Source organism: Sceloporus undulatus, chromosome 4 (genome assembly GCF_019175285.1).
Source record: "Sceloporus undulatus isolate JIND9_A2432 ecotype Alabama chromosome 4, SceUnd_v1.1, whole genome shotgun sequence".
Classification (NCBI taxonomy): Eukaryota; Metazoa; Chordata; class Lepidosauria; order Squamata; family Phrynosomatidae; genus Sceloporus; species Sceloporus undulatus.
The window spans coordinates 45,355,792-45,372,798 of NC_056525.1; the positions used below are offsets into that span (position 1 = coordinate 45,355,792).

Here is a 17,007-nt window from a genome sequence, read left to right on the forward strand (position 1 = left end):
TGGATTTCCTGCATGGCAGTGGGTTGGACTGGATGGCCCTTGTGGTCTCTTCTATGATTCTATGTTGTGGTTGTTCTCGGTTCAGATGATATGGAAGAGTATTCATGCAGGTGGGCCTCTCCTCCTTTTGGTCATGTAAGTACTGTGATACTCAGTCCAGGAAATAAACTTTACATTCCATTAGCAAGACAAGTTCCAGACTGTGGAATGGCCTGCCGGATGAGATCCGTCTACTTACATCCTTAGACAGCTTTAAAAGGGCTGTTAAGATGGATCTCTTCCAGCAGGCCTTCCCAAAATAGAGAACCCGGCATCAGAAAAACGTCTGGGAATAAGATACTGTCGCTCCCATTGATTGTTTGCTGACTGATGTTGTTGACCTTCTGGTCAATTTTTAACTTGTATGCTTTTTTGTTTGTTTGTTTTTAAATTCTGCATTGGATTTAATACTTTTTTAAGGAGGGGAAGGCACCAGGGATTTTATATGTGATGTATTTTTAATTTGTTAGCCATCCCGATTGTTCTCAGAGGGGCAGGATACAAATAAAATTTTATTATTATTATTAGTTTGCCTCAAATCCTTTGTGAGGCCACAAGCCCCTTTATTAGGAACAGGGCACTGAATTTCTCAGGATGCCTTCATGCTTTTGCATGTTTGTAATCATTACTGTTACAGAAACATTACAATAATTTTATAATTATTTTATTTTATATTGTAATTATTTTGTAGTTTTGTTCTTGATGTTTTATTGTTGTAATCTGCCTTGATTCCCCTGGGACAAGGAAGAATATAAATAAATTATTATTATTATTATTATTATTATTATTATTATTACTACTACTACTACTACTGTTTGTAAATGTTAATTTGCCTCCCTCTCCAGTAGACTGCAGGGGAATGGGAAGCTATTCCTGCTGTCCAGTCATTTTATCCTTTCCCTGCTCCCTTACAGCAGGGATATAAAAGCCCCAAAAGACCTTGCTAGGAGTGGTGATGATTTTGGAAGGGGTGTAAGAGCCAACAGCAAGGTTTTTCAACCAAGGTTCTCTGCAAGAGTTTGTGATTTGGGGTGGAGGGGGCGAGCTTCTTATTCTTCTTCTTTTTGAGCTATAGATCTAATGATTTTTACGCAGGGGTTCCCTGAGACCTGAAAATTCATTCAGAGGTTTCTACATGGTGAAAGTTTGAGAAAGGCTGGGCTAAGGAATAGCTTCTTGCTTCCCACTCAGGTAGGATATGTACAAAGGTAAAGCATGTATCTCTGTACCTGTACCTGTTTCACTAACAAGATACCAGCCATTCTTTGTGATATAAAAAAAAATCATGCATCTGCCAGATGTGTTAATTGGACTTGAATGCTGGAAATACTGAAGAGAATGCTAGTCAAGGACAACTTTGTCACTTGTGTTAAAAAGATATATGAAAATCAACAGGCACAACTAATTGTAAATGGGAAAAAGACAAAGAAGTTTGAAATATTAAAAGGAACCTGACAGGGTTGTCCCCTTTCCCCTTTGTTTTTTATAACTGTTTTAGAAGTTCTGGTGAACAAAATAAGGATGGAAAAAGAAATTAGTGGTACAAAGATTAAAGGATTTGAATACTAATTGAAGGCCTTCACTTGTCATTATTTTGGATGAACCTTGTAATCAAATTGAGAAATTATTTAACATCATAGATGATTTTGGGAAAATATCTGACTTTAAAATCAACAGGAGCAAGACATCGATTATAACAAAAAATCTATTGGCGAAAGAGGAGTGGCTGATGGAAAAAAATATCAGAATGTCAGATTAAAAAGAAGGTTAAATGCCTAGGAATATGGCCGACAAATAAAAATACAGATCTCTTTGATAACAATTATACAGTTAAATGGAAGGCAATGAAAAAAGACTTAGCTACCTGGAATAAATTACAGTTTTCACTATCCGGTCTAATAGAAGCTATCAAAATGATGGTCTTGCCCAAAATGAACTTTTTATTTCAAACTATACAAATTTGAACAGCTATAACCCTCTGAAAGAATGGAGGAAGGATATAAAAAACTTTATTTGGAACAATAAAAAGCCACAAGTTAATTGGAAGACCATAACACCACAAAAAGAGGAGGGGGAGGGAAGGGTGCCTGACCTGAACCTATATTACCAAGCGAATGTATTAAATTGGATCATGGAATGGATCACCCTTGAGAATTCTAAGTTCCCGAATGGAGAAGGTTTCATAATAGATTCAGGTGGCACACATACGTCTGGTATGATAAAGCAGAGGTTCATAATGAATTTGCTCATCATACAATTAAGAGATCTCTATTACGAGTATGGGGGAAGATTAAAAAGAAGATGTATAGGAAAATTCCAGGGTTTCACTGCAAGAGACATGTATGGGCAGATGGAAATCTCTTGACATGTGGCTAACTTAAAAAGACATTCTATATAAATCCAAATTTTTCCCCATCCTGAAATATTCCCAGGGAACTCCCTGCATTATCAAGAATTCTTCATTCCCACTCCAGTTATAATTAACCCCAAGAAACACAGCATTTCCCTCCACAGAACCCAGTTCAACAGATATAAAGCTAGGGAAAGAAGAATGCTAGCACTAAAATAAAGTTATCCTAATGTTTAACTAGTGTAATATTGCTAAAGCCCCTAACATTTTGACTATAACTCTCAAATAATAATTAAAAAGGGCTCAGTGGAAATTGGTGAAATTCAAATACCAGAAGATAACAAAATGAGTCTAGATGTGACACATGATCAGTGATAGGAAAGGAGGAAGAACATTGGGGGGGGGGGGGGAGGGAAAATTTCAAAAAAAAGTTTAGATGCAAAGCCATGAATATGCAGGTAAATTTTTTAAAAAAAAGAAATAAGAAAAACAAAAAAGTCTCACTACTTCCAGGACCCCCCCCCCCCCCTTTTCTGGATAAGCCCACAGCCAACTTTCTGTGTAGCTCTTCCGGATAGGAAAATCATGACAGACATACTCTCCTTGATCTGCCTGGTATTACAAACACTAAAGTCTTCAAGGCCTATCCAATAATATAGTTGAAAATCCCTACGTTATGAATATGCTTTATAACAAGAATTATTAACAGCGTCCAGTTTAACATTTTGAAATGTAAAGCTCAGGAATAATAATAATAATAATAATAATAATAATAAATCTTATTACTTGGAATCATCACAGCATGTGATTTGAAACTTCACAATGCTGTCCACCTGACCACCTCATTCATAGGTGGTTGTGAAACACAACGGAAAGGGGGACAGTGAAATGAAAGATCTTACAACAAGCAAAGTCTGATATGTTGTGGCAACATTTCAACCAAACCTTCTTGTAAAAGTGCACAGTATTTGGGCTGCTGCAACCACAATAAGAGTTTCCTCTGGTAAATGGGGAGAAAAGAAAGAAGATACAATTAACCAGCCTTGCCACTTGCCCATATTTTCTTATTGCACCATCTGTATACACTTGCAGCATCGGAAGAGCAGCCAGAGTGACAGCCATCACAGACAAAAGGGAGAAGTAAGTTACACTGTGTGGGGCCAGGCAGTTCTTCCCTCTTGTTCTGGAACAATGGCTCTAATCATAGGGTTCAGTGGACATGGTGCAGTTTACTCTGGGAGTAGCCTGCCAGTCTTACTTCTTTTAGTAAACATCTCACACTAATGATAGGCGTTTGCATTTACCCAAGTAAACACCGAAAGCACAACGTGGACTGTGCTGGTCTGCAGGATGCTGGCTTTCTTCCTCCTCTTTGTAAAAAACAACAACAGAGGACAAAAAAGCCACCACTTCTCAAATTAAAGAACATACAAACTGAGGGGAAAATGTAGTTTCAGAGATCTGTTATTTATAGAATATAAGAAGCACCTGCTGGAACATCCTGCTATAAATGCATCCTAAAATGCACCATACAGTGGTTTTTATAACTCATAAAAACATAGTTGTTGCATGTGATAACATCATCATCATCACCACCACCACCACTGCCCAGAAGGTAAATGCATACAATACAAATAAACTTAACAAATTCTTTGACAGGTAACTGAACACTTTCAATATATGCCTTTGTCAAAAGTATTCATGGGGGTGGGACATCAGACAAGTTCCCTCTCTGTGATTCAAGCTGGTGGGCAAGAAGCCAGAAACAAAGTCAATGAAGACTTTCAGTCAAAAGACCAAAGGGATGGTGCCTAACTTAAGCCTTATTAATAGCAACATAGGAGATTCCATGAAGGATAGAAAGAATAATCCCTTCTACAGGAAATTAGCAATTTCTTGCTCCATGTTTCTCAAAAGGTGGGTTGCAGGAGCTGCAGGAAATGAAAATAGTTTAATGACTTTAAACCCATGTTTTGCTTTCCAGTTTGGCATGTCCCAGATAGTCAATAATGCAGGAAGTCAGATATGATCATGTGGGAAAGTCATCATGTTTCCATTTTTCCTTTCCATTTGCTCCTACTAAGGCAAAAGGTATGCTGGATCAACACTTCACTTCTTATTTTTCTGTGCCTTCAACTTGGCTCTGACTGCTGGAAATCTCACAATTTTCTTGGTAAGACTTATTTAAAGGAGGGTTCCTATTGCCTTCTTCTTAGGCTGATCTGCCCAAGGTCACCCAGTGGATTTCCATAGCTGATCATCTGGTCTTCCAGAGTCAATTTAACATCTATCTGGTCTTCCAGAGTCCAGAGTCAAATCAATACACCTCACTGGCTCTCTAATGCATCACCTGCTGTGCTTCACTACAGGAACCATATGGATGAGGGTTAACAAACTGAAACACATTCCAGCCAAGTTAGTCATTATTAGTAGGTGGTTCCTCCATTCAGATGAGTGACATTCAGCCTGGACAGAGCTGCACTCTCCCCGATTCAAAGGAAAGGGTTGAGAAACATAGGCTGCCTCTATCTACCATTCTTCGATGACTGGTACCATCTCTTGCATTTGGGTTCATATGGCACATGTATATGACAGGAAGGACTTCAGTGGGGCTAGGGGTGCTGTTCCTTGTGTTGTGTGCCTTGGTTTGTATGTGTGTGTTTGTGTATGTGCAATAGAACTGGGGCAGGGCTCTGGAGATGATCACTTCTCTCTGAGAATACCTCTGTGTGATTATTCACTCTCTTTGGTTTTAATGATTGAGCAAGATGAAAGGGAGAGAGGTACAGTATAGATCAAGGGCTGCTCATCCGCCACTCCAGGGAGAGATTTAAAGAGACAGCATCGATTCATGTGCTTCCCCATGCCTTCTGGGGGAAAGCTATTCATTTAGTCATAGGAATGCTTTCCCACACAGCCCCCACATCTAAAGCAGCTTCTCCAGTCTAATTGACTGGCACTCTGTGAATCCTATCTCAGTGACTCCTTCCTTACATGCCTTCTGTAATAAAAACATTCTCATCTTACACCCAGAGTTGTCATGCTTCTCTACCATTCTGCCTGAGTTGCACTTTCTTTCTGCTCCCCTTTAGCGAAAGAGATGTTGCTGCAGCTTCACTGTCCAAACATCATTATAATTCTTCTCATGCAAAAGATTCCATCTAATGCTGTTCATCAGTTTAGGAGATGAGTTTGCAGTTTTCTGTGGTAATTGTCTCTAGTTGTAGTCATCTCCAAACAATATATCCCCCTGACTGTGTGTTTACAGGGAAAAAATTACTACAGCAGCATGTTCAGCAGGATACCTGGGTTCCTTCAAAACTGGCACTTTTAAAATATGGGGGTGAATGGGTTTGCATGGTGAACCACTGAGATGACACTGGATGTATATGAAGAATAAATTATATGTGATGGAGGACACATTTAAATCTTTTCCCATGCTGAAAATTTTGTATGGAATGTTCAGCCTAAAGGTTTGATGTGAATATTTTGGTCACATAAAATGAACTTAATTTTAAGTCCCACTACTGCTGAAATGAATGAGAAAGAAAAGGGGTGGTGGTATAGAATATTGGTGAATGTGATTCACAGCAGAGTGTAAATCAACCCTTGGCCTCAGACCTATTGTTAGCCCCAACTAGAACAGACATGTTAATTTAATAGGATTGACCTATCTATTAACTCTGCCTTCACCAACTGATCCAGTGGGTTTACTGAAGTTGGGTCTAAACAACAGGTACAGTGGGTTTACTCAAGTTGAGTCTAAACAACAGGATTCAGGACTACTCTTCCCATTGTCCTCCTTACTCTTTATGAGAAGGAAAGAGTAAAGAGGACAATGGGAAGAGTAGTCCTGAATCCTGTTGTTTAGACTCAACTTGAGTAAACCCACTGTACCTGTTGTTTAGACCCAACTTCAGTAAACTCAGTCAACACAATCTATAAATATGATTTTCTTTTGGTCCCTTCTCAGTAACTCTGAAGTCCTTCAGTTTTCTTTTGTTTCTTCTTTTTTATTTTATTAGAATACAACATTCTTATAATATTCAGAGTTTTCTCTTCCTTCATCACTAAGAACTCAGGTATCATCTTATGGTTGTAGCAGAGAAGAGTAAAAGCAAGTTCACTTAAAAAAGAAATTTAACAACTATGCCAGAGGAAGCTGATTTCACCTTTCCATTCAAAGCTTCCCCACCTTTACATTTGTTACATATATATATATATATATATATATATATATATTCTTTTTTAAAAATTAATGTATTCTTCTTTGTACAATATATATGTTGTTAGTTATAAATACATCATTGTTTCATATTTATCTCTAATTTTAGTATCATTCTTGTACATCTTCCTTTCAATATTGCTGGTCCTTATATATGTCTAAATAGGGTTCCTTGCCCTTTTAGGCTAGGTCCCAAACATTGTTGATTTTTTCCCATTTCCTTTGAAATTGTTACTCTGATTTATCATTGAGCATCATTGTTAGTTTTATTATTTTCTTAACATTGTACAAAAAAATTCAAACACTTTCTACACTGTGATAATGAAGTTTCTATAACATACCTGTCTTATTTGTACTGAAGAGTGTACTTGACCAGCATTATCTAGTAATTGCAAACTTCTCTGAATTGACAGAACTCAGGAACCATTAACCAGAAAGTGATGTCTTATTTATTAACTTTAGTCGCCCCTCCATTTTCGCAGATTTGAAGTCCACGGTCTCAATTACTCATGGAGAGGCAAGCCCCATTGGCTAAAATGGCACGCATGCCCATCATTCAAGCCAATGGGGCTTGAATATATGCAAGTTTTTGTTTTTGCGGGGGGGGGGGGCGGGGGTGGAGACAGATTCCCTGCGGAAACAGAGGGGTGACTATAGTTGCCTTTATGGGAATCAGTTCTGGAGTTCTTGAAGATACTGACTGATTGTATTCCACTACAATCCAAACTGTAGAAGCCCATCTAGATGTCACCTTTTCTGACTCGAAATACCTTCTTTGCATTGTACAGTATATATATATAAGTAGGCTAATAATAATATTGTTTTGAGATTGCAGGTCTTGAATCTCTTTACAATAGCAAAATGAGTCCTGGAAGATGTGAATTAGTAAGGACGAGAAGTGCCTTTGGCCATGTGTAGAGTGCCCTTTCTCTAGTACCAAGTAATAAACCTGTTCAGAAATGAGTATAATAGCAAAGAGAACTTTCAGGACAGATGGCTAGTTGGCTATTAGACATGATTCAAACCTGATTTTTAAAAATATAATCCTGCATATCACATGTTTCTCTCTCTCTCTCTCTCTCTCTCTCTCTCTCTCTCTATATATATATATATATATATAATTTTTATTAGTGTTTTTCATATCACATGTTTCAAGCCTAGTTCTTGCATTTAAACTAGGTGTTCTGGGCAGCTTGAACCCTTATTGTTCAAATTTAAGGTGAGTAGGTGAGGGAAGGGCACCCAAAAGTGCAGGACAGCTCAATGAAAGAACTGTGTTAGAAGTTGTTACATGCTGGAGCTACACTCAGTTTTCTAGATTTTAATTTGCATTCTTTCTTGGAGCACATTGGGTCTGATGAAAGCACAAGTTTTTCCACAACTATTTTCTGGTGGATTTTCAAGTTCCATTCTAACAAGTCCCCAGTGACATTTGTCTCTGTCCTATCACTTCCAGTTGGCTTCAGGCATTAGAATGAAGAAGGGGTGCTATTTCCCTGACTGCATCCTCCAGCCTGTTGCAAAAACATGTTCCACTTTACTTCAACACAGACATCATTTTAATTTTTGGCTTCAAGTACAAATATTCATATATATATATATATATATATATATATATAGAGAGAGAGAGAGAGAGAGAGAGAGAGAGGCAGGCAATTTTATGAGTTGGCTGGCTATTTCTACTTTATTGTTTCTGTTGATATGGCTTTAGTTTTTTAAATTCATCTTAATTTAATATGATGTTAACTGAACTCAGCATAAATGAAATAATAAAAATATAAACAACATAAGCAACACGGCAACATCTTTTGATCCAAGGATAACCATGCTGCAGTTCCTTCATATCATACCCCAGTGAGCCTTGGGCATAAACAAAAAGTAACTTCTTATTTTCCTAGCTGGGCAATGAACTCTCCCAAGGAGAATACAGTCCTTTTGATAGCACATCTTAGCTGTAATCCTCTTGGATAGTTATACTGGTGTAATTCCTGTTTATGCCAATGTACTAGACACCTGCGTAAAGAGATATCCAATACCCCCTTATGTGAAACTTTTCTCAATTCATGCAGCGCATCAGGACATGGGCACACTCCTATGTCCATGCCACATCTGGAACGTACTTCAGAACATCCCCAGAATGGTCTGCAAGTCCTCTCTCTCTTTCCCTCTTTCTGCTTCTGTGGCCGTTGCTTTTGTCCACAGAAACAGAGTGGCAAAGTTTTCTCCTCCTGTTAAATAGGATCTTGATCTCACAATAATCCTGATCATTCATGAAGCAAGGTAAAGGATGTTCAGACTATTTGAATGATGAAAACCCATAATGAGTATCACCCAGATATTTCTTTGGAAATATGATCCCTTTTGCATCTTAATTATTAGTAAATAGTAACTAAAATTGGTTAATTATTATGCATACTTACTATTCTTCAAATTATGAATCTCTCACCTTGAGGTGAAAGCTACCTCTGGTTAATCTTTTTATTGAAACAGATGCCTAATTTGCATGTCCTCAAATGGGATGAAACTTGATTTCTTCTCCATCACTTGCCCACAGGAGACCTTTGGAGGATTTCCCAGCATGATATTTCATCCTTATTATCCCCCTTGGATAGTATGCCTTCCAGCATTAGGAGAAACACATAAGCACTGGTTCTTTCCAAAGCCTGTGATAGTTTTTGTCACTACCATTATCACCTGTAGGAGGTGTTATTTTAGTTTCAGTAAAACCTGCATACCTCTGGCATTTTAAGCTATTTCAATGGGAAGTGCTCCAATGTAAACTGATGAAAAGAGGCTTTCAAAGCCCATGAGTTCTCTGAGCATAGAGTTGCCCTTGTTGAAACAGGGTGGGTTTGCTGTGGTTTTCTTGGTTTCTTTGATTCTGTGCCTAATGCAGACTGTGGATAAAGCAGCAACTCATCTCTAAACCCAGGGATTTAGGGCAGGATTCTTTAGAAGGCCTAGTAAACAGCACTGCACTCTCTAATCCTGGGAGCAGGTTACTACCTGCTTGCTTCATATAAACTTTGTCAGCTACGGCAATTTCACATTGTGGTTGGGTTGCAAACATGCCCTCAGGACTGAAATGTTTATTGCAGGAGAGAAGGGATTGTAAAATATCTCTTGGAAAGAGGTAAGATGAAGAACTGAGCACCTAAACAAACACCTACAGGAACCATTCATGACGAAATGTCATGAATAAATAGAGACAAATAAAAATAATCCTGCTTTACCATCTGGTGATACATTTCTTAAGATGGTGACCACATGTGACCAGAGAAAGAAGTCTCCAGTTCAGCTGATCAGTATTGGGAGGACTGCTCTATAAGTCTCAGTGCAGGGCAAATACCAGGGACAGAGCTGCAACAAAGAATGAGAGATGGCAGGTTTGTAGCTACATATGTTCAATGCCACTTTACTGATTCTGGATTAGCATAAACCCTATGAAGCAGCTGGATTTAATGGAAATATCAGCCTAGGATAAATTAGGAGCTCTTGCCAATACAATGGAGCACAGCTGGGGACTCAGAGGCTGAGGAAGCAGTAGCATCAATGAAGGAGGCACTGGGCCAAGTATCACTGTGAAACCAGAGATAACCAAGCCTGAACCTAATATCAGGGACCTTCAGTACCTTTGAGCCTGGACCCTTATATGTGGCCTCCTGATACACTGGATCAGCAAAGAGATCACCAAGGCATCTATAATCCATTTGAGTTATGACACCAGGATCCAAGGTGACCCCAGTATCAGAAAAATGGAGGAGTGGCATGCCCCTTTAAGGTTTTCTACTTTTTAAAGGAAGTGCTAGAATCTGAGATGGAGATTCAGGAATGAAGTTCAAAAGTGTTTATTCTGGCCTCAGCATTTGTTTGAGCACTAGGAGCTCTCCTGGGTGCTGCAATATCTAGCTTTCACTTCAGAACAGAACATGTCAACTTCACAGTAACCCCTACACACACTAGAACTGCTCTGGTTCCTCTGATGCTGTTGTCTATTCATCCCTGGTCTATTCATTCCTGCTACAAATGCAGTCAAGAGTGAAAGTCAGGAGATCACAAGAGATGTTATTAGCGATTATGTGGGATGCAACTGAAACCAATGGCAAGAAGCATAGGGACTTTTTCTTTGTATAGTAAAGAGATAAGCCATCATGGTATAGTGGTTTGAGATGAGCCAGCATGGTGTAGAGAGATGAGCCAGCATGGTCTAGCATTTATAGTGGACTATGATTCTAGAAACCAGGGTTTGAATCCCTGCTCAGCCATGGAAACCTGCTGGGTGACTTTGGGCAAGTCACATTCTCTCAAACACAAAGGAAGGTAAAGGCAACTCCCTTCTGAAGAATCATTGTCAAGAAAAATCCATGATACCCCACCTTAGGGTCTCCATAAGTCAGAAATTATTTGAAGGTGCACAAATACAGTAGAAATATCTTTATGCTCAATCTTTCTGCAACTGACATTTAAAGAGTCTGGTAGTGAATGACAGCAAAAAGTCTCAGTTCCTGCTGACTTTATAATGGGGACTGGAGCCTCAGATGGAATAGAGGAACAATTTTTAATAGTTTGTTCAACTTGGTTAAACCACTCACAATTAAAAAAAAACTGAAAAGAGGGAATAACTTGAAATATGTTGACTGAAGATCAGGCAAGCAACCAAACTTACAAAAGTGGAAACCATGGAATTCCAGTGAAGTATTAGGGTCCCAACATTTATTTAGAAAACTGAACATCTCTCATCTTTTCAGATGGTAATCCCCACAGGCCAGCTTGACAAATACTAATACTAAGAATATTTAATAACATCCCTGTGATAATAGTTATGTTTGTCTCTGAGGTAAGTCCTGACATATACACACCACAAGAGATGATAAGAATTACATGTACATGGAGATCGCTGATGAACTAAAACTAAGAACTCAAATACATGTCTAGAGTAAACACTGTAGCACAGCAGCAGCTGCTGCACTGAAGAAATTGCAACTTACAAAATCTTTAAATTGTAGAGGCCAGAAAATGCTTCCCTTGGGATCCTAGAGAGCTGATTTCCAGATAGGCGCCTGCAATAAACAAAGATAGAAAGTCAAGACAATATCTACAAAAAATCCAATAGGGACTTTTGTGATGACTTGGAGTATTTTGCCACACCTGTTTATCAGATACAGTTTTGTGGGGGGAAGCAAAAGTCATTTCAGGAGGAAATAATTTCTACAACTGCATAAAGCTATGGTAGACTTTATTTGTTTTGCCATATTTATAGCTCACCTTTAAATGAATGGGGCTCGTGCATGTGGTGGCATGGTGGCGTGTGCGTGCCTGAGATGCGCTGCCCCTTCTCCCACTACTGTATATGCTCTTGGTGAGAGGGAATGTCAATGCAAATTCCAAATCCTTTGTGTAATGAAGTGGTGAACCCAGTCTTAACGATAGTCATTTGTAAACAAAAGCTTTGTAAAATAGCCTATATGTGTGGAAATGAAGTAGCAGGCCCAGTTTTAACAATGGTCATTCGTGAACAAAAGCACTGTATGAAGTGCTAGGTCCAGTCTGGCAATGGAAACTAGCCTGTAGGTGAAGAAAATAGACGTGTGTAGGACGCCCCCCTGAGGATGGGGTCAGATAGTGTTGAAATGTGTGCAATGAGTCAAGAAGCCATTGTCCCTGTTTAATCCATTGTTAGGGGATTGTCGTTTGTGGATGAACTCCAGTTCTGCTGTCCTTTGGACACACTCCAGCTTGTCATTATCTTTCTTGAACTGTGGTGCCCAGAAGCGGACACAGTATTCCAGGTGAGGGCTGACCAAAGCAGAATAGAGTGGCACTATTACTTCCTTTGATCTAGACACTACATGCAAGTGTGTTATTCCTCTTCCTGGAACTGGTGCTTATTTTTATTTTGTTTTACTTAAAGCACAAATTCATATCATTGTACATTTATGTACAATTTGATAAACAGTGCCAAAAGAAGGCTTGCAAGGGGATTATAGAAAAGCTAAATCCCAGGATCGCAGCTTCCATGTTTAAATATTATGATATGGCTGGGCACAGAGCTTGGAGAAGTTACTTTTTTTTGGACAATGGCTAGTCTGGCTGGGGGGATTCTGGGATTTGTACTCCCACCAAACACATTTTTGGTAGCACATGGATGAGAAGTAGTGCTCTGATACTTACCTCTCTGCGTACAGCCAGCGGTGGTATTACACTTGAAAGGCAGGGAGCAGTTCTGGAGTCAGCACTGGGGACTTTCATGTATATAATGACATATACATGGAAAGTTTGTTTTGTTCTCCTTGCCCTTTGGGTGAAGGAGCTTTAGGTGTGTGTCAGATGCATATGCTTGCACCACAAGCCAACAGGAGCAAGCAGCTCTGCCAGCAAAGCTGTCAACACTGGTTTCAGTTCCCTATCATTAATCACAGACTATTTAGCCTTGTGTATCCTCCTGAGTCACAATAGCATTTTGTGCACATGGTGCCACCCCCATTGCATTCCCGCTGTTTATCATCAAACAGCAAAATCTGCCTCTGCCAGTATCTTGGCAAAACTACAACTTTCTCACAAACATAACTCCGGCTGCTTTTTCCCACCAGCCAAATTTATATGCTCAAAGGTGAAAGCCTTAAAGGGTTTAGGGGCAATTTATATCACCCCCAGGGCCACTATGGGCTACACAATGCCCCCGAATGTGAAAAGGGAAATCCTGGTTTCTGAAATTCTACTTCTGATTTTATGACAAGACTACCACTCATACAGGCTTCCAGAAATTGACCCCCCCCCACGCACACACACACATAAGAGAGGAACAAGGATCTTACTCTTCAAAATGGGTTGGATCAAGTTTCAGGCTGCCCTCAGTTCACCCCTGCTTTTGATGATTTAAGTGATACATGGACATTACTCTTGCACTCCTTTTTGATGGTTTAATTGAAACATGGACATTACAACTTAGGGGTATTTTTCTCAGCTTCCAAGGTTGCAATGTGAGCTCATGATGCTCCTCCATCACTCCTCTGCCTCACTGGCCATTTTAGGCTGCAATTCTATGCATGCTTGCTTAGGAATAAGCTCTATGTAACCTACTGAGATTTACTGTGGGGTAGATATACATAAGACTGCACTATTATAACCTCCTCTCTTTGTAAACTGACCTTTGAGTTCTATCTTTGGAATGGTGTCACCCCAATTACTTAGCAAGCTATTTGAGATTTAGCTGGTGCCCCTCTGATTAACTTTCAGGCACCTGGTAACCTTCTCATTCTGTTTGGTCAACAATTTTTGTTTGCCCAAAAACTTTAATATTATAGTTTTTCTTTAAAGAACCAGTGTGGTGTAGTGCTTTGAATGTTGGAGGAGAACACTGGGAGACCAGGGTCTTTTATGTTATTTTCCTTTTTAAATATGCTGTATTAAATTTGTTTGATTTGTAATAGTTTCACTAATAGTGACTTTGGAACGTTTATCCTAAATTGAAAACTGAGTTATAAATATTTTATAACAGCCACCATGTCCAAGCCCTACTATGTAGGCACATCATCAAAGTACACCCAAGAGATAATCATCCAACTTCTGTTTAAAGATCTCCATAGAAAGAGAATTCACAACCCCCTGAGGCAGTCTATTCTGCTGTGGAACAATTCTTACTGCCAGGAAGTTTTTCCTAATATTTTGGTGGCACCTCTTTTCTTGAAATTCATATCCATTGGTTTGTGTCCTGTTCTTGGAGCAAATGAAAACAAGCTTGCTCAGTCTTCAACATAGCATCCCTTCAGACATTAAAATGGCTATCATATCACCTCTCAGTCCTCTCCAACCAAATATTCCCAGTTCTCTCAGCCGTTCCTCAAAGGACATGTTTTCTACGCCCTTACCATATTGGTCACCCTTCTCTGAACTTGAAATAATAAAGAAAGATATGGTCAGAATGTTGACTATGCAGTGGTTAAATGCCAGTATTCTAGGAACTCACTCACAAACCACAGGGTTGTGAGTTCAATAGCAGCCAGGGGCTCACGGTCGGCTTAGCCTGGCATCCTTCTGAGGTGGCTAAAATGAGTACCCAGCTTATTAGGGGCAATTGGCGTACGCATATTAAACTGCTTAGGGAGTGCTTAAGTGAATTGATAAGAGGTATAAAAATGTACTTGCTAGTGCTTGCTAAAGCCAAAAGCAGAGGAGAGTGGGGCAACATTTGGATCTGATTTTCTCATAGTGAACATAAGCTTGCCTTTAGTATGTTTTGGTGTGCTGTCTTGCCAGTTATGAAATAAGGTATATAAACCCCTCAGGTGAGGCTGCTCAAGGTCAATTTCATTATGTATCTAAGGAAGCAGGATCACAGGGCTCCCTTTGATTCTTCTCAAAGAGTTAAGGCAGGCTCTTAGATGGAATAATTTGATGAATGCAGTGTCAGGTGATGACTCGCATGCATGAATCATGCAAAACATAATACTTTCTGGTGCAATCAATTCATACCTTTGACAAGAAATCAAATGTAGTGCATGTATATGAATTGGTTCTTAGTTTTTGGGATTTGTTGGTGTTTCAGTGTTTCTGGTAGAAAACTGAAGTGTTCTCTTTTGTTGTATGGTTACGGTTTGGAAGGATGATTCATATAATGGTTTTTGGCTGACATTTTAACAGGCACATTATGTTTTACAAACCTTCTTTGATGCTAATATTAGTCTCCATGTCAGAAAAGTAAAGCATGACTTGGCTCACAAAGATGGTAAAATGGTCCCTTTATGGGACCAACTAGTTCAGATGTCTCATCATTACATGAGAATGTCTATGCTAGATCAGACCAAAGGGCAATCTAGTACAGCATTAAAAATTTGTAAGCTGCTCTGAGTGCCTTTGTGGCTGAAGAGCAGGTATAAATATTCTAAATAAATGAATAAATACAATGTCTTGTTTCCCATGTCAGCCAAAAAGTCGTCTACAGAAAACTCATAAGTAGCATATGAGGAAAAGAGAACTCTTTCACTTTTGTTACCAAGTGACTGATATTTGTGGCATACTGCCTCTGATACTGCAGGCAGCATATATTTATAATGATTAGCAGCCATTATAATCTTATCCCCCATCAATTTGTGTAATCCCCCTTTAAAGCCATCTTTTGGTGGCTGTTATTGCAGCTTGTGGCATCAAATTCCATGATTTAATTACATGCTGCGTGAAGAAATACTTCCTTTGGTCTGTCCTGAATCTTGTACCATTTGGCTTCACCAAATGCCTTCAGGTTCTAATATTATGAGAAAATAACTTTCCTTACATTGTGTCTGTTTTTGTACATCTCTATCATGTTCCCTTTTAGAGTTATCCAGTAGTTATGTTTCATCTAAATTAAAAAGGCCCAAACAACCTAAATTTTCCTTACATAGAAAAGTTTTTTTCCAGCCTCTTGATTATTTTATTTTCCCCTTTCTGCATCCCCTCCTACTCAGCAAAATCCTTTTAGAGATATGGTGACCAGAGATGTACACAGGATTCCACATGTGGTTGCACCACAGATTTGTATAAACAAATTCTTAATAATCCTTAGCATGGAATTTGTTGTCGTCAGTTGCCACACATTTGGTTAATGCTTTCATTGAGCCATCCACCACAATCCCAACATATGTTTCTTGGTTAGTCATTGTTAACTCATCCTTTCAGAGTATATATATGAACTTATTTTTAATAATTTTATTTTATTTTGCCTCCTTGTGCAGCAGAAAATTCCTGTTTGTGTATATACTCTCACCCTCTGCTTCTGGTTCCTGTCTTCAATACTATCTGCAGAACTGTACAGCAGACAAATGAGCAGGCAGTGGTGGCTGTAGCATTTCCCTGTGGATTTCACTGTTTGTCTTTCTAAGTAGATGGATGAGAAAATGACAAGAGTGGTGCACAACAAAATTTGGGAGTAAAGTCTCAGCAGCTGCCAGAAAATGACAACCTTTGATGCCAGTCTTGATCTGAGAACTCCATTTTTGGGTTTGGAGAGCTGCTGTCAACTGGAATAGGTGGTACTAGACTGATGGACAGGTTAGCTTGAAATATTCAGAACTTCAGAGCATGTAACAATGACATGGAACAGACTGCCTGAAAAGGCCAGCCTGCCGGTGGCCTAATTTCCTCCTGAGGGAAGCCGCAGCCACCAAACCATGCGGAGGAAAAGGAACCCAGAAAAAAGTGTTCTTTTTGAGTCTCAGGGCCGACATGTGGATGCCGTGCGGCGCTTATGTAACAACGGTGGTGGCCTGTTGCATTCGTGACGTCATAGGTGCCGCGACACGTCTGGACGCTATGCGTCCGATACGTAAACATGGCGGCCCCATATGGAAGGGGCGCCACCATGTTGTACTTATGGAATACGTACTAGGGTTAGGGGGGTGCGGAAGCACCGCCCCTT

General features: G+C 39.4%; 1 protein-coding gene across 1 annotated transcript in view; it reads right to left on the minus strand.

Moving 5' to 3' along the window:
• LGR6 (leucine rich repeat containing G protein-coupled receptor 6) overlaps positions 1 to 15,829 on the minus strand; it is a 119,573-nt gene extending 103,744 nt beyond the window's left edge. Inside the window, exons 1-2 of the mRNA XM_042464278.1 lie at positions 15,780 to 15,829; positions 11,603 to 11,674 (exon numbers count right to left, since the gene is read on the minus strand). Coding sequence (XP_042320212.1) covers positions 11,603 to 11,674; positions 15,780 to 15,829 — 122 coding nt within the window. The remainder of the gene's footprint in view (positions 1 to 11,602; positions 11,675 to 15,779) is intronic.
• Positions 15,830 to 17,007: the final 1,178 nt, after the last annotated feature.